General features: G+C 38.2%; 1 protein-coding gene across 5 annotated transcripts in view; it reads left to right on the top strand.

Moving 5' to 3' along the window:
- CTTN (cortactin) overlaps window positions 1-17620 on the top strand; it is a 43257-nt gene extending 25637 nt beyond the window's left edge. For 2 of the 5 annotated variants that reach the window (XM_075065244.1, XM_075065243.1), the window contains exons 5-17: window positions 299-409; window positions 1239-1293; window positions 2273-2383; window positions 3330-3440; window positions 4125-4235; window positions 5507-5617; window positions 7024-7079; window positions 8409-8478; window positions 9852-10000; window positions 13035-13124; window positions 14002-14191; window positions 15303-15374; window positions 15904-16057. In XM_075065244.1, coding sequence (XP_074921345.1) covers window positions 299-409; window positions 1239-1293; window positions 2273-2383; window positions 3330-3440; window positions 4125-4235; window positions 5507-5617; window positions 7024-7079; window positions 8409-8478; window positions 9852-10000; window positions 13035-13124; window positions 14002-14191; window positions 15303-15374; window positions 15904-16040 — 1374 coding nt within the window. In that variant the 3' untranslated portion in view covers window positions 16041-16057. Of the gene's footprint in view, window positions 1-298; window positions 410-1238; window positions 1294-2272; window positions 2384-3329; window positions 3441-4124; window positions 4236-5506; window positions 5618-7023; window positions 7080-8408; window positions 8479-9851; window positions 10001-13034; window positions 13125-14001; window positions 14192-15302; window positions 15375-15903 lie in introns of all 5 variants that reach the window. The other 3 variants (XM_075065245.1, XM_075065246.1, XM_075065247.1) reach the window with 2 other exon arrangements.
- Window positions 17621-17839: the final 219 nt, after the last annotated feature.

Consider the following 17839-nt stretch of genomic DNA (forward strand, 5'->3'; position numbering starts at 1 on the left):
GGTGGTGCCTAATCTGAAACTTTTTTTGTTTTTAGACTTATTAAGTACACCTCTACCTTGATATAACGCTGTCCTTAGGAGCCAAAAAATCTTACCATGTTACAGGTGAAACCGTGTTATATTGAACTTGCTTTGATCCACCAGAGTGCACAGCCCCACCTCCCTGGAGCACTGCTTTACTGCGTTATAGCCAAATTTGTGTTATATTGGGTGGTGTTCTATCAAGGTAGCAGTGTATAGTGTGTTATCATTTTTGTTAGATGCAGTAATCCATTTTTGGATTTCTAACTTCTTTCAGTCAGCTGTTGGCCATGAATATCAATCTAAGCTTTCTAAACACTGCTCCCAAGTGGACTCAGTAAGAGGTTTTGGAGGCAAGTTTGGAGTACAAATGGATAGAGTTGACCAGGTAAGTAATTTCCTACAGCATTGCAGTTACGTACAGCAGTTGTGTTCATCAGTTTACATAGGGTATTGGTTTTATCATGCTAAAAGCTGCTACTGCTAGGTGTAAACATCACTGTCATTCATTTTTAGCACTGCACTTTGTGCATATCAGTAAATTGGCTTTGGTTATGGATTAATACTTTCTTAAGAAACAAAAATCCTTCCCCCACAATTAAGTTGAAGGATGGCCCGATTTGAAAAAAAAAGATTTTAAAACATGTCAGTTAGCCAAGCTACATATGTTTATGTGACCAGAAAGATAAACACCAGGTAGGGAGAGAATTTAGCATGGTTTGGGGTGCCTAGCAGACTGAACCACTTGGCTGACTATCAAGGTAGGGAAACTTTCCCAGACTGAACATAAGAACGGCCATACTGGGTCAGACCAAGGTCCATCCACCCCAGTATCCTGTCTACCAACAGTGGCCAATGCCAGGTACCCCAGAAGAAGTGAACCTAATACTGGTAAAATAACCTCCTGCTGGAAGTGGTGGAATCTCCAGTGTACTGAGTCACTAAACCTGACAAGACGCTAATGTACTGCAGGGAACAATCTACTTTGGCAGTAGCTGAGAAAGATAGCTTAATGGATCTGTTCCTCTCTTAATGTTTTGAGGATATTGGCCCGGAAATCTAAACAGACACTTATGTTCCAGAACCAAGAGGCTTAGAGCATCACTAAGCTCTAATTTCTTTTATGCCACGTATTTTTCTGCTGAAGTACACTATTTTGTGTAACTAAGTCTGACTTTTTTTTAGGAATGCTTATTACTGTATTATTTCTCCTACAGTCTGCCGTGGGTTTTGAATACCAGGGGAAAACAGAGAAACATGCCTCTCAAAAAGGTAAAGTGTTGAGGTGAATGTGTGTATGTAAATAAATAACTGTTATCAGTATTAGCTGCTTGTTGTAAGACTCTACTACAATAGCTTGTATATAAAACTGTTGAGGAAACACTATTTGTAAGGTGCCTAGCACAATGGAGCCTCAACCTGCATTGTCAGCTATCCAATTATTTTGCGTCCAAAATAATTTACTACTCTTTTGTAGTAAGTGGACTCAAAGACTACTCGCTTGGCCTTAATGAAATGAAATGCTCTGTTTGTTTTTAAGGGTCTGACTTGTCCTTTGTTCCTCACCCCCAAAATATTTTAGAATGGGCTCTCTAGAGAGTCTGGGGGATGAGTGGGGCTGTCTGGGAGAGGTCACTGCTCCCTAGATTTCAGCCACCTGGCCCTGGTGAAGATAACCCCCAGGGGCAGTTTTAACTTATGTCAGTTCCCAGAAGGACTATATGGTAGTGGAGAATGGGGCATAGCAGAGCCTTTTTATTCTGTGCCCCTTCCCTCTCCTTGCAATGATGATCTTCACTCTAAGCCCTCTCCTGCCTATATGACAGGAAGTGGAGGGGTAAGATCATACTAATGCTTAAAACTTGCTAGAAAGCAAAATAAGAGTATAGCTTTGCATTTAATCTCTTGTGGGGGGGCAAGGGGTGTTAATATGGTTAATATTAATGGAGTAAATGGTTCCTGTGTTTTGGACAACTATAAATGAAAGGGCAGACTAAACTCAAAACACAAAATTACCTTAGGCAGAAGTTTTAACACCATCCAGATTTACAAATAGAGAACATTGACACATACTTGTGACATCATGAGCCGTAGTACTATGCTAAATTCTGCTTGTTGTGTTTGTAAGATTTATTTTGTGGGCTAGTTAGTTATTTTCAAACAGATATTATTCTGGATTTCTGCATTGCAACATTGACTATGACACATGGTGAGTTCATGTATTTGATTGTGATTTGTTCTGTGGACTCAGATTACTCAAGTGGTTTTGGTGGTAAATATGGAGTGCAGGCCGACAGAGTAGACAAGAGTGCAGTGGGCTTCGATTACCAGGGTAAAACAGAGAAGCATGAATCTCAGAAAGGTTAGTCGACATGCATGTTTCTTGTTCTATTTTTGATGTGGTGCAGGTGCATTTACCAGGAACAGTCTTGTAAAATATTTCATTTTGGTAAATATTGATAGATATTTTGTATCATTATGTACACTAGATAAGTCGTAAAGGTTACTGAAAACTTTTTTTTCTGGAAGGAGAACTTTAAACCATACACTTTAGTTTAATGAACCCAAGGATTCCAAGTGGAGGTCAAGTTTCAATTACATTGTAACCAGAGCTGGTCAACAAACTTTTTGCAGAAAAAAACTTCTCGCAACTTTTGAAATTTTTTGACCAATCTAATATAAAAACCTTAAATCCTCACATACAGCAGTGAGGTATTTCTGACAAAATCACCTGATAGTTAAAATGTAAATTTTACTAATATGTCAGTAATTCTTAGGGATTTCCAGAGTTAATATAGTGTTGTTATAGCCGGTCAAAAAATTGTTTACAAAAAGAAAAAGTTTAAAATTTTTTCAGCAAAGGGACAGTTTTTCTCAAAATCTTCCCATTTTCTGACCAGTGCTAAATAATATATTTGCATCACATTATTACTTGAAGTAACAAAGCTTTTTTTAAAAAAATGGCAACCATACTGCTCTTGATGTAGCCTTAGAATTCCATTGTAATTTCACTGTTTCAATGCCTAGTTATAACTGAACTCTTTGAAAGATTAAAATTGCTCACATCGTTCAGTGCTTTGGCTAGCTTTGACACTGCTGTTTTATTTTCTCCTGCTTAAGGGGAAAACGTTAGGTGATACGTTCTGAAGAATTTAAGACTTAATATCCTGGATCTAGATTAGCCAGGGATGTCAGTATTCTTCTATTACATAATTTAAAACAAGTGGCTATGGTTGAAGCAGTCTTGTCTTAACAGTGTCTTATTACTGTACATTTGTAAATAAAATTCTGTTTACTCCTGACTCCAGATTATTCCAGAGGCTTTGGTGGTAAATATGGGGTTGACAAGGACAAAGTGGACAAAAGTGCAGTTGGCTTTGAATATCAAGGCAAAACAGAAAAGCACGAATCACAGAAAGGTTTTTATTAAACTTTATTAAATTAAAGTATTCATGGGTTGAGTCTAAGTAAGGGTGAGAACCTCAAGCTGGGAAGTATACTGGTAAAATATCAGCATTCTTGCCAGTGAGACTTTTTAAAAACTAGAAAGTATGTAATTGCAAAATCCATCCCCAATCTTGCAATCCGATCCATATGGGAGGACTTTGATACCTGTGTGGAGTTTCACAGAAGTCAGTAGGACATGATGGTCTTCAGATGCAGATCAGATTGCATGACTGTGGCCTTTATAACTATAATACAAATAATAAACAGCAATAATAATAACATCTGGATAAAGAACAATATCATAATATGGATTTTTGGTAGTGGAGAGGAGATGTTCCGCATGCATCAGAATTGTCCTTCTCTTACCTGCCATCTAGCTATTCTGTGAATGTTGAGACACTTATTACAGTATAAATCAGAGTACTGTGGGGGTGGGCTGTTCTTCACTTTCTCTCTTATATTAGTTTTTTGGATTGCTGTGCTTCCCCTTCCCCACTGGGGAGGTGACTTGGCAGGGGGAAATGGACCATGAAAATAATTGAGTACTATTAATGAAATACTTGGGGATAAACTGTCCCATCTGTAATATCATTATTTTGTTCAAAATGTTATCTGTAACAATCGCACTAATGGCTTGTGGAATTTTATGTACATAGATTATGTGAAAGGATTTGGAGGCAAGTTTGGTGTACAGACAGACAGACAGGACAAATGTGCACTTGGCTGGGATCATCAGGAGAAAGTGCAACTGCACGAATCCCAGAAAGGTATGTTTGAGTTCAGCTTCTTAACTACACTTTTAACATGCTTCTGGTTCATTTTATAGTTTATTTTCTCTGCAGCTCTGGTAAAACTACTTCATAGTAGCTAACGTTGTAGTTGCTTCTCCATGTTTGAAATGTTACTGTGTTGCAGTTGGTGGAATGTCTTTACAATCCATTTAACAAATCATGACTTTTGACTATTGAGAGCCACTGAAAATATTGACTCAGAGGTCCAGGAGATATATTGGAATAGCCTTATGAATCTGCACTTAGATTGGATTCTTGGTTTTTTGTTTTTTTTTTCTTTTTTCAGTAAAATTTTGGAAGCCAGCCTGTCAGAAATGACTCCTATCTTATGTAAACTGCCAGTTCATATGCCAGGACAAATCCTGCTCACTGTACTCAAACTATTTTCCTCTTCCTTGCCCTGTCTCCCCTCTCCACCCAGCCCTGGTATACCCACAACTGCAGGAGGTAGAAACTCAGCATCAGCAATACTGACTTCTTCCTTCTCACCCAGATTTTCATGGCCTCCATGAAGATGGAGAGGTCTGCAGCCATAGTCTTTTCCACAGTGGACCAGTCCGTGCTGCCCCCATGCTGAAAGGGGATCTCAGTCTTTTCCCTTTGCAGCTTCCTGTGAGAAGGGATGATCTGTGCCCTCATCTTAGCACCTTATATCAAAATGGCTGTGCCAGAACAGCTATCAATGAATGGAATATAGTTCTGAACACAGACTTTTTTTTCCTTCAGAGCAGTAGCAAGAATATTCCTTATTTTTGATAATGCCAAATAGGAGTAACTTTAGGAATTTTTCCTCCTGATCTGTATTTCTTTCAAGGCAGGGCTATAAAGTACAAATGGTGATGGCATCTGTGAAATAAACTTAATTTGCTCCTAAATATTGTCCTACTCACATTATATTTATCTTTTGAGTAGATGTGAATACAGACATAATCTGATCATGAACATATTTTAATATCTGAGTGCATGTATACAGTATAAACAGTTGTGCAGAGAAGTATTGTCTGCAGTATAGAAAGAGCTGCAAAATATAGCTATATATTCCTGTTAATATTAAGTGGAACTGGCCTCTTCCTAATCCCAAGTGAAATTGTTCACATTCTGAATATACATTTAAAAATGAGTGTTCAGATTCTTCTAAAAGTACTCCTGATTCATCAGAACTGTTGCTGATGGTTATGTCTTTTGAATGTTTCTAACTAAACTTATCTGTTCCTTTTCCCCTCCCTTATTACATGTGGCTTTTTCAGATTATAAGAGTGGTTTTGGAGGGAAATTCGGTGTTCAAACAGAGAGGCAGGACCCATCTGCTGTGGGGTTTGAATACAAGGAGACACTAGCCAAGCATGAGTCTCAACAAGGCACAGTCTCCAGTTGTAACTTTCTTAGTGCAGCCACTTCTAACACAGACTTAAATAGTCATGTAAAAAGACTGATGTGTGCCATAAGTAATCTAAAGAAGACATTCTCTTAAATTTCTATCCCATGTTATCTATCAACATCAGGCTATTTCCTTAAAATGAGCTGTTAAATGTGATCTCATAACAAGTCTATATTAAGGATATGGGTTCATAAAATTCCAAATGCTGCATCTAATAAAATAGAAACAGATTTCCAATATTTAGTTCATGGCCCTACACCAGCATTAAATCACACCAGCTTAAAAGTCCAAGTGTAAACCTTTGCCTTAGTTGAAATAGTAGTAAATTATAGCATGTTATAAAGCTGCCTTTATTCATTGTGAGGTAGTTCATACCTGAACTATAAATTCTAGTTTTCGGCTGACATCTTAAAGTGAGAAGTCTGATAGTGTAGAGTTTTTTTGGAAACCCTAAATCAGAATAGTGTAATTGTAATGTATAAAGTTGATTGATAAAGCCATGCATTTATTCTGATTGACAATACACACTAAAGACACTATTTCTAACAGCAGCCAATATTTTACATACTGTCATGATCTAGTTCCAAACATTTGAAGTCTAGGATAGCTTTACTAGGAGTTTAAATACGCACACAAAGTCCCTCATTAGTGGACCTTATGTTTTGGGAATGGGAGCAAAGGAAGCAGTTGTAAGTCAGTTTTCCAAGGCACAGACCTTCAAGTACTCTTCATTTACATGGTAACTGCTCATTATTAAAATAAGGCAATAAGATAACTACGTTATATAGTCCCACTGCAGATACATGGAACACCTATCTTAATTTTGCATGAACCTGAGGTCAATACCAAAATAGGAGAAAAAATGAATTTGGCAGCTGTGTGTCTTTACTTGATCAATTCCATGAATGCCATGCAATTAAAGAGTATTTAAGTGACACTTGTGCCCTGACAAGTGTCACTGCAAACTTGACAGCACACTACTCTGAACAAAGGAAAATAGCTGGGGTAATATGACTTATACTACAGGAAGTAACAATTAGTACTGTGAAAGGCTGTGCTCTAGAAGTGGTGCATTATGAGGGGCCATCTCTTATTTTTTTGCTTGGTATAGCAATCATTATCTTAACTTTCACTGAAAGAATGTGAAAAGCATGCACATCGCTCACGACATCTTTCTTGCCTGCTGGTATATGAAGAGGCTTCTGTAGATAGATATATTTATATATATCCTGATTTGTATAAAAAACAAGTTGCATTTTCTTTGGCTGCTATCTTTGGAATTCTGCATGTAGCTGCTTTTTGAAATGGCCATTTGCATTTAACAGACCTTAAAGGGAAAAGATTAAACCTGCCTACTGCCTGTGACCTTTTTATCCTGTTTTTTAGATTATTCAAAAGGGTTTGGTGGAAAGTATGGGGTACAGAAGGATCGAATGGATAAAGTAAGTTGTTTTGAAATTATCATGAATTCAATAGTCTGGCTATTGGTTTAAAATTCCACCATTATTAGTGAGGCTGGAGCTGTAGTGCTCTGATCTCTATATTTGTATCCTGCTTGGGGAATTCTCCTCTCCAGTTCTTTATAGTATATAGCACCTTTCATCTGAGAATCTCAAAGCATTTTACTAAGCTGATTATTATCCCCGTTATACACAGGGGGGAAATTAAAACACAGACCTTAAGTGATAGCAAAAGTCCCACACAGGGAGGAGCAGAATTAAGAAATATAACCCTGAAATCTAGCTGACCAGTCTTCTCTTCTAACCACCAGACCGTACCTCATCTTACACCTTGTGAATGTCCTCTCAACTAATTAAAAGTAGTTGCCTCCATGTTTGCCTCATTTGTCCATTTATAATTTAAGGGGATGTTGCTATGTTTCATCATCCTGCTGCAGTAAGTAGCACACCGAACTGTTTGAATAGTCACTTACCCACTCCACAAACTAAAAGTAGCTCTGTCTAATACACCCCTGCATGAGAATTTCATCAGAATGCACAATTCTAACTTTAATCTTTTATCAAAGATGTAATTGTGATTAAACTTCAAAAAATAATGCTTTATTTCACAAGTTTAAAGGATGATGGTCTGTGTACAGACTCATTTACTACCCTAAATAAACCTATCTGTTAACTTACAGAAGTATCAAAGCTTCAAACTCTTCTACTGTATCAGTGTATTATTTTACCCATGATTCAAAATATCAGGAAATCTTTAACCAAGGGAACTCTTTCATTTATTTAGTTATTTTTATTGCTTGATTTAAACACCTATCTCAAAACTACCTCTCCGTTTAGGGTTTGCTTTAGTTATTTTTTATGTTTTAGGCTGGATGTTTTTATCTTGGTAGAAACCCTTCTGTTATACAAAAAGGTTATTTTGAACTGAGAACAACAAGCATTCAGCCAATTTCCTTGTCTCCTACTTTTATGACTCATCAATATATAAATGAGATTAATCAGTAATAAAATTATTGTTAATAGGAATCTAGTGTGACATGTCTCTGAATGAAGGTTAATTCTAAATAGTCTGATGTATTGAAAGAATTCATTCCCTTTTTCATGTTTTAGGCCCAAAAATGTAGTGGGCTTTAAAAAAAAAAACAAAAAAAAACAAACAACCCTGTGCCCTTGGAGGTAGGAGTCCTGATTTAGAATGTTGCAGCAGAAGATCATGCAGGTGTGTGCTGCCTTATTTACTGAATGAGCATGTGATGAGACAACTGGTGCTGCTTTGTGTAGTAGTTGATGATACTTTCTCATTACTGGTAGAATGCATCGACTTTTGAAGATATTGAGAAACTATCATCAACTTATCAGAAGACCAAGCCCGTAGAAGCTGGTAAGATTACATTCTTAATTACAGAATCTCTTTTTTTTATGTTTCTCTCATGGACTGTAAGAAGGTGGAACAGGGAATATTTCTTTTCCTTCACATGTTAGGAGAGGGAGAAGAAGGGGCAGAAGAGTGTGATTAAGATGTATTTTGAGTATTGGCAATGTAGCTGCTGAGATACCATGTCTGGTCTGTATCTTCCTCCCTCCCTGTCTGTCAAGACTTTGAAGTATGACAAAAAGCTAGGTGCTGCACCAAGTTGTTGCAGAAGAAGGGCTTGTAGTAACTGAGCTTAAAGAATCTTAAGAAATGATACTTAGATGTAAACATATCTCTTAAAGCTGTAATACCGATGCTACTACTGTGTCAGATTTCTTTATTGAAATCTGCCTTTTTTTTTTTTTTTTTTTAAAGCATTGTTAGCATATGTTTGGGGTGCCCAGGAAATGAATTGCACTTCAGCTCTCAAAAACTCTTTGAATTTATACCATAAGGATGTTGCTACAACAGTGAATGTGTATTCATTGGCCAAAAGATATGAGGCTCTACACTCAACTCAGTGACATTTGTCTGTAATGCAGTAACTTTTTGGAATGCCACATCCCAGGAATCTTTAGTGCCCCTTGCTACTACCTACATCAGGGGAGGGCAAACTACATCCCGCGGGCTGGATCTGGCCCATCAGGGCTTTCAGTCCGGCCTGCGGGATTGCCAGCCCCGTGGCACAGCGTGGCTATGGCAGGCTTTCTGCCTGCCCTGGGTCAGTGCCAGTCCTGGAAGTGGCTGGCACCACATCCCTGCGACCCCTGGGTGAGTCAGGGATCAGAGGGCTCCGTGTGCTGCCCTCGCCTGCAGGCACCGCCCCCCCCCGCCGCAGCTCCCATTGGCCAGGAACAGGGAACCACGGCCAATAGGAGCTTTGGGGCACCCAGGAGCCACTGCCGGACATGCTAGCTACTTCCGGGAGCGGCATGGGGCCAGGACAGGCAGGGAGCCTGCCTTAGCCATGCTGCGCACCACTGCCACCCTGGAGCTGCTTGAGATAAGTGACCTGGCAGGACACTGAGCCACTGCTATTGTGGGGGAGAGAGGAATGGGATCCAATGGTATGAGGGAGTGAAACCTGGGGGACACAGAACCCCTGCCATGAGGTAAGGGTATGGGGACTTGCAGGGATTCCCATCAATAGGGGAGGATGACACAAAGGGAGCTTGTGGGGGTGGGGAGCCCCCATGAAGTGTGTTTCCCTCCACTATGAAATCTGGCTGTAAGCTGACTCCAGTATGGCACCTTGCAGAGATTCTGTGCAAGTAGAACACTTTTGTCTGGTTTTCATTTTGATGTTGAATTTTTTTTTTTTAATATTTGTAATGTTACAGTGAATAGTAAAACAAGCAACATCCGAGCTAACTTTGAAAACCTAGCCAAGGAAAAGGAACAAGAAGACAGAAGGAAAGCAGAAGCTGAGAGAGCACAAAGAATGGCCCAGGAGAAACGAGAACAGGAGGAGGCGAAAAGGAAACTAGAAGTCAGTGAGATTCAGAGCCTTTCTGAGCAAACTCTGATGGTTTCTAAGTGTGGAGTAGGAGAGAAGGGTATATGCTCTAGAAAACATGCTCTTTTCTTTCTCTTGCTAGACTTGGACATTTAAGTATCCTGGTGCTAGCACTTCACCTGGGGGCCAGGGCCCCTTTCTACCAAACTGCACCTCCAGACACACAGCTGAGTAGTTATGACTCTCCCCTATTAATAGGACTGGATGATTTGAGTGTTAGCAATAAGTGTTTTTTCACATCTAGGTCACTGTCTGAAATCCAGGCAAGGTTGGTAGTTGCCATTCCTGGGAAATAAATTAGTGATCTCATTCTCCTCTCTTAGAGGATAAGGCGCCATGTTACCCAAATAATCATCCTTGTTAGCTATTTCAACAGACACCAAGGATTGACTGAGTGTAGAAAATGAACTACCATCTCTTCTGTGTGGGTATTGTAAGTTAGGCTGAGGGAACCTTGCACGTTTCCCATGTACTGAGGTCATCTGCCTTCAAGGTGGTCAGTCCAGCACTGCATAGATTTAAAACATCTAAAAATTGGTGTGTTACGTTCTCTGTGTGGAAGAGAGATTTAAAAGACCACAAAATAAATTCACTGATTGTTACATAACCCAAGCTGTGTCTAAGCAAAGCAACATACAACTAGTGTACATATAGTCAAATCCGTAATAACAGATGGGCTTGTTAATTTACAATTGAACAACTGATTTTTGCAGTATAGGTTTTGTAGGGCATGAATGCGAATTCTCCCACTCCTGTGTCTCCAGTCAGAGGGTGATCTCTCCTCTCCTTCTCGACTGTTTCAGCTAATTTCCTCACTGCTTTTGTTGGTCACATGCGATTTGTTTTGTTTTCCCTCTGATGCTCATTTTACTTCTAGTTAGGATGATTGATGTTCAGGGAGCTTTTCTTTAAATGCTCTGTTGAATTAGCCAACGTCTAACGATTGTTAGTCTCAAATGCTAGAAGTTGTTTTCTAATCCAAGCTTCATGTAGAGCAGTTTATGGTGGCAGAAACCCAGCTCTGGGCTGCTTGGAAAGACCATATTTTAAGCATCTTATATGTTATGTGGAAAAGCAATTACACGGTTGGCATCTAAACTACAGTCTGAGAAACATGTAGCCATTTTAAAGAATGCATGACTCAGACTGTACTTAAACATTTGAGGCTGCTATCTTAGGTTGAAAGTATCTAATGTTATCTTTAAACATTAAATTGCTACAAGTGTAAAATAAGTGAAATTCTCTGTAGTATAATATTTGGCACTTTTTCAGTGCTTTTCATCCAAAGAATATAAAGCCTTTTTCGAAGGTGGATCAATATCAATGTCTCCACTTCATTTCTAGAGGTAAGGAAACTGAGGCACTCAGTTTAAATAGCTTACCAAAAATCACAGTCAATGGCAGATCTAGGACTAGGAATCTGTGAAACCTCTCTTTTGGGCTACATTGGAGGAAGTCTATCTAAATCTACAAAATATTACATATAAAATAATAATTACAGAACTTAAAGGTGAATGGTAAAACATTATTTTGCTTCTTAGTAATGCATAAAGAACATCTCTAACTTTTCTCAACTTTTTTTCTGCTTGCTTGTTCATCTATACATCATAAATTTCAGGTCTTGAATTTCCTATTGCTATAGAACTCTCTGAGAAAACTCTCCAAGATACGAAAACCTGAGCAATTGCAAAGAAAGAGGAGACTTGTTCACACTGGGGCAGATTTTCATAAGAGCGTAGCACCAGTGAGTTGAGTTCTTCAAGCTGGGCCAGTGTTCAAGACTCTTGTCCTTGTGTGTTGGTTACACTTGTTTAACTCAGCCTCTTGACAAACAATGAGGAGCAAAGATTTCTGTGTAAGCCGTACAGCTGTGGACTGGGATTTCTACAGAACGTCTTACAGGGAAGTCTGGGCTTGATATTCCTAATTTTTTCTAAAGAATTGAAAAACACAGTATCTCCCTATCCTTACCCTTCCTTTTTTTTATTGTGAAAAATGCCCTGTTTTTATCATAAGGGAGCCGTAAAAAGAAAAGATATTGGCTGTGTCCCTGCAAAGAGCACATACTTCTATTCTCAAAGTACTGCTTGCTCCTGCAAATGTCTGTTACATTAGTGAGAAGAATTAAACACAAGGCAGATGTGTTAATTTCTGGTGCTAAATGGCACAAGCAGTTACTCCTGAGTATTGCAGCTAAAGAGGCAAATACTAACTGGCAATGCCTAACTTTTATAACCTTTTAAAATCATGGTAATATTAATCTTCCTTATTTTAATATCCTACCTCGCTCCAAAATTAACCCCAAAGATTCACACATCCTTTTGGCTGAAACATTGCCCCTGATTCAGGTGCAATCAGCATGCAGTGGACTGTGTGAAGCACCAAATTGTCGCACACTATATAGCAGAATGTAGTGGTAGTGTTGCTTTTATGTACACCATGTGGAAACCTTGTGGAAGTTCAGGCCACAGCACTGTGAATTTAATTCTGTCCTAGCTATTCAAAGCCTGTTGCCTTGTCAGTTGTTTAACATGCCAGGAAAAGCTTAAAAATTTGTTTCTCATCAAAAATGACATTTCAGTTTTGTAAGTAGAACATGTGGTATCAAGTTCCCTACGCTTGAATTAAAGTACAATTTGAAGCCCGGTTCATGGATTTAAAATTCTGGATACAGATAACCTACAGATGCTATGCAAATATTCCAAAGAGCAGAATCAGGTGCTTGCTTTACATTCTACACATAACATACATAAATTACGCTCTCTTCTAATCCACCCAATTTATTCACACACCTTATGGTCAGTTTAAACAAAACATGCAGGTTTAATTATGCAATTAGTTAGATGCTGTGTTTTCAAGTAAAAAAAACAACCTTTGTCACCAGGCCTTCTAGAGTTAGTTTAAGAGAACGCTGGTCATTGCACCCACACTGCTTCTTGGTCACTATCCTAGAGTCAAACACTGTTCAAAGTTATCCTGAATTTAATCACTTTTCTTTTTGATAAAGGAACAAGCTAAAGCCAAAGAACAAACTCCACCTCCATCTCCCACCCCACTGCCAGCTGACGAGAAGCTGCCCTCAAGCCCAGTTTATGAGGTTGGTTAAAATCACAATTAGTATCTTGAATAGCTTGTCCCACACATTTCAGTAGTGAAGAGGCTTTATATTTGTGGATGATTGATTTTTTGTGACTTTGCTGTGAAGTAATGATGTGCAGTAAAGTGGTAAGCTGCTGCCTTCTTGTAGGAAGTTCTATTTAATGGGTCATGGCATTTGGTTTTTATAGCTAGATGTGTACATATAAGGGGATGTATAGGTAGCCTTGTATCTGTAAGATTTTTCTCTCTTACTGAAATATTAATAAGGGGTTAATGTGGGAAATGGAGTTCTTGCAACAATTAATGTTAGAGTTCAGCCTTAAAGGGTGAAATTGAAATAAAGTAAGAGAGATTTATTCTTCCTGGTATTAAAATGTGATTGTTTTCATTGTAAATAAGAAAAATATAAATGCAATAAGCAAAAAAGTGTCTAAGTGTGAGCAATATACTTGTCTTATATCATAAACCACCATTTATTAGCAATATTACAATATTTACACAATGGACCTATTGACATTAGACACATGTCTGTTTAGTTGTAATGCACTTGTTGTAGTGGTATCTAGAGATTTAAAGTTATCGTGTCAGTAGTTCCTGGAATCTTAACAGTGATGGCAGACTAACTTAATATCTGTATAATAGCTGTTCTGTTCTGTTGAATTCTAATCCTACTAAGGGTGACCTCAAGACAATCCTTCACGTGTACATATTGTTGTCTGATAGTATTGAATATTGCCGTTTTCAAAGGAAATGGTTTCGCTAGTTTGAGTTCTAGTGCTGAATGCAGTACCTAGGAACTTCTCTTCTGTACTATTGATGTCATGCTTGAAGGGCTGCTTATGTGACCCTGACAAGTTTCACCTTTGTTTTTCTAGGATGCAGCTTCATATGAGTCAGATGCAACCTACAAGAATTCCAATACAATATATTCAGCTGTACATGAGCCAGAATCCAGTTACAAAGCTGAAGAGTCAGACTACCAAGAAGCAGTCAGTCAGCGGGAGTCAGAATATGACCCAGAGACAGTCTATGAAGTGGCAGGGGCAGGAGACGTTTATCAAGCAGGTAGAGTGCTCTTATTTCTGAGTTGGTACCTTCAAATGGTAGGTAGTGATTCAGTGAATAATTGTACTGATATGTCCCTGTCACTGGTTTGGGCAGCAACATATAATCTAAGTTGTTAACATTTTAATTTTTAATTTAAATGTGCTGACATCAAATTAAAGGGGCAATATGGCAAAGCAGAACACTGACCTGCCTTTATAATGACTGGGCCTTATTTCCAATGCTGAAAATAAACAAGATTCATGGTTTAATGTTGAACTAACTATAATGCAAACTAATGACTGCTTTTAGCTGAAGCTTAGAGAGAACCATCCACTTGCTTCTATTTATGTCATGTAACACAAGTTAGCTTTGAAAAAAATGACAAAGGTGAACTTCAAATAAAAGCTTATTTTAGCCAGTGCTGGCCAGCCATCTTGAAAATCCTATTAACAAATAATTGCCTTTAAAATTAAGCAACAGATGCATCTTTTAACCTTTGCAGTCTGGGACGTTCAGCCTAGAAAGCTAAATCTGCTCATGGGGGAGTAGAGATAGGAAGGATGTGTTCTTGTTTTTTCATGTCGTGTGTGTGTGTGTGTGTGTGTGAGAGAGAGAGAGAGAGAGAGAGAGAGAGATGGTACTTTTTTCATCTTGTAAAAGTATTTATTTGTTTTTCTCAAAATTTGTTCATAAACTAATTCAAAGCTGCCTGTCTCTTCCCCCGCCCCAGCCTCCATGGCCATGTGAGAATGAAATTTTCTCTTCAAAGTGTATCCCTGGATCTATTGACATTTTATAGACTTTTTCCTGAACTAAAGCAATGGGTCTTCATTTCTACTCCTTTCTATAACATGCTCCTTTCTATAACAACCTCCCCATCCACCTCAATTTCTAATTTGTTGTAAAAATATCTAAGAAACCAATCGAAACCAATATTTCCAAAATTGTGCCTCTTCTGGGTGCACACTGACATAGTTGGCTAGTTTGTTTCCTTACTTCAATCTGTGTCCAAATTACAATGGAGGTGTGGACGAAGAGTGCCAGATTACAGTTTCATAAATGAGGGCTCTATCTGTACATAGTGTGGTTTTAGTCCTCTAATATGTCTGTCCTTTCTAACACTCTTTAGAAGAAAATACTTATGATGAATATGAAAATGAACTTGGAATTACGGCCATTGCCCTTTACGATTATCAGGCTGGTAAGCGCAGGTCTTGTTCTCTAATTTTGTAAGCTATGAATAACTTTGTCTAGTGTAACATTAGTGTAATATATATCCCCACCCAGAATACATCAAGCCCAGCTCTAGCAGTTAGATATTAAGTGACCGCCAGGGCCGAAGAGTAACATGAATATTATGGTTATAGAAAGTTTTCCTTGGTGTGATGGGTAGCAGTCACTATACAAGATTAACAGCATACCCAACGTGTAATGGATAAGAATTGAACGTTCTCCTTTTAGAGTGAAAGCTGCCACTGTAAAACAAGTAAGAGGGAGTCTGTTGCTCAGAGAACTCTTTTGATTATCACATTTTTCTATCCTGGTTTAAACATCTTTGTTTGGCACATTGGAGAGAGGACGGTAGCTAACATTACTAAGGTTCCTCTGTGAATAACTCCCTTTTTAATCACTTAATGCTACTAAAAATACCATTACCTAGGAAAAAGCTGACGACAGTAGAACTTCATGTGAGAGTACTAAACACATTGCCTCTTCCACTCTTTTCTCAGCGGGGGATGATGAGATTTCCTTCGATCCAGATGACATCATCACGAACATAGAAATGATTGATGACGGCTGGTGGAGGGGAGTGTGCAAAGGCAGATATGGGCTCTTCCCAGCCAATTATGTTGAGCTGAGACAATAAAGAATATTGTCAACCGATTATGCCTTAATGCCATAGTCATTAAACCTGATTTAATACACTACAAATTATGATGCTTTTTTGAGGATGGAGGGATATATACATACTGCTTTTATATTTAATACTTTGCTGATGCTTTTTAAAATGTTTATGCCACAGAATTCGCTAATATATTGTAACTCTTATGTTCCTCACCAAGGCCCCTGGTAATGGTTTTTATGCATTTTGAAATGTTTTTCCTTCATTCTTTGCCAAATTAGTGAATGTCATTAAATGCCATTTCAAGGACAATTAGCTGCCTGTCATAAGAATGCATGTTTCACTCATACCTGTAAGTGAACAGAATTACCTAGTGATTAAGTCTAGTTAGTCTTCCAGTAAATGTTGTCAGCTAAAGATCATGGCTATGTAGGTAATTTGCATTTCCACATGAGTAGGAGAACACTTGTATTTCCATATATAGTGTATGGATAAGGGAAGAGAAGGACTTCAGAGTTACAGTTAATGACAACTACCTAACTTTGAATATTGGCCAATGGTTAGATATGTATTGATGCTATGAAGGAAAGAGTCCAGTTATTCATTATTTCATTTTAAAGTGAGGTCTCTTGGCTCTTTTATGGACTTTCTGGTGCTACTGCTTTTGTCTTTTCCCCTATGGACATCTTAGCGCTAGCTCTTGCTAATCGCTTCATTCTCTCCCCTCTCCCAGAAAACCCTTTTAAAGTTGCTACAAAAGTGCTTGCAAAATTTCAGTGTTGACTCCCCCAAGGACATACATGGTCTGTTCAAGGAACCTCAAACTGGCATCCAAACCAGTACCCCACTACCTACAGTAACAGTCTCTCTGCCTTAAAGATTAAAAGGAAGTACAATGTTGCTATATTATATTGGTACACACGATGCATTTTTGTTCATACAATGAAACAGGTAGGCTTGCAGTTCAGTAAGACAGTTATAACCATAGTTCAGTGAAGAAATGTTAATACAAATAGCATAAAACCATTTCAGATAGTCTCCACTTCTGATCCACACAAAGACAACTATCCTCTTTATACGTTCAGCTGAAACTGCCAGTAACATTTCTCCTTAACAAAGGGGTTAGTCCTGTTTTTTGCCAAAATAGAAATTGAAGTTCTTGTCACTTTTAGAAATTGGTTTACTTCACCACAAAAGTTAGTGCCCCTACCAAAGATAGTAAGTTCCAGCTAATAATGCATATGTTAAATGTGTATACTGTCTGTATCCACCTTCTGATCAAAATGAGAATGGCAGGGTGGAACTGGTACATTTGGAACAATGGAGTACAGAATATCTTTGTATAAAATGGCACAATGTATCTAGGAAGAAGGTATCATGTTGAAACCAAGTCTTGGATGGTTGGGACAATCTTTAATTAATGTCATGTATGTCATATGACTATATATTTTTTTCCTCTTCCGTGGTTTCATTTTTGTCGTATTGCATTAATAGATTGGGTTGGGTTTTATATACAGTTTATTTTATCCAATTTTGCATAGAACACCACATAGGAGATATGATTTTTTGTAAATTAAATATCCAAATAAACTTTTTGAACCATTTTGATGGGATACTTTTTGTATTTTAAAGCTGATGTATCAAGAATGTTGAGGTTTCAGTTATGAGATTCTCATTGTTCACTCATCTGGTCACCTTTACCATATCTGTTTGCAGGTCAATCAGATTCTTAACACCATGAATAATGATTACTTCCAGTGGACACTGCTATGTAGTGCCCAGTTATTGCAGTGATAGGTACCTTTCTGAATGAGTGTTCCAGC

This window comes from Chelonoidis abingdonii, chromosome 4 (assembly GCF_003597395.2).
Source record: "Chelonoidis abingdonii isolate Lonesome George chromosome 4, CheloAbing_2.0, whole genome shotgun sequence".
In the NCBI taxonomy this organism is placed as follows: domain Eukaryota; kingdom Metazoa; phylum Chordata; order Testudines; family Testudinidae; genus Chelonoidis; species Chelonoidis abingdonii.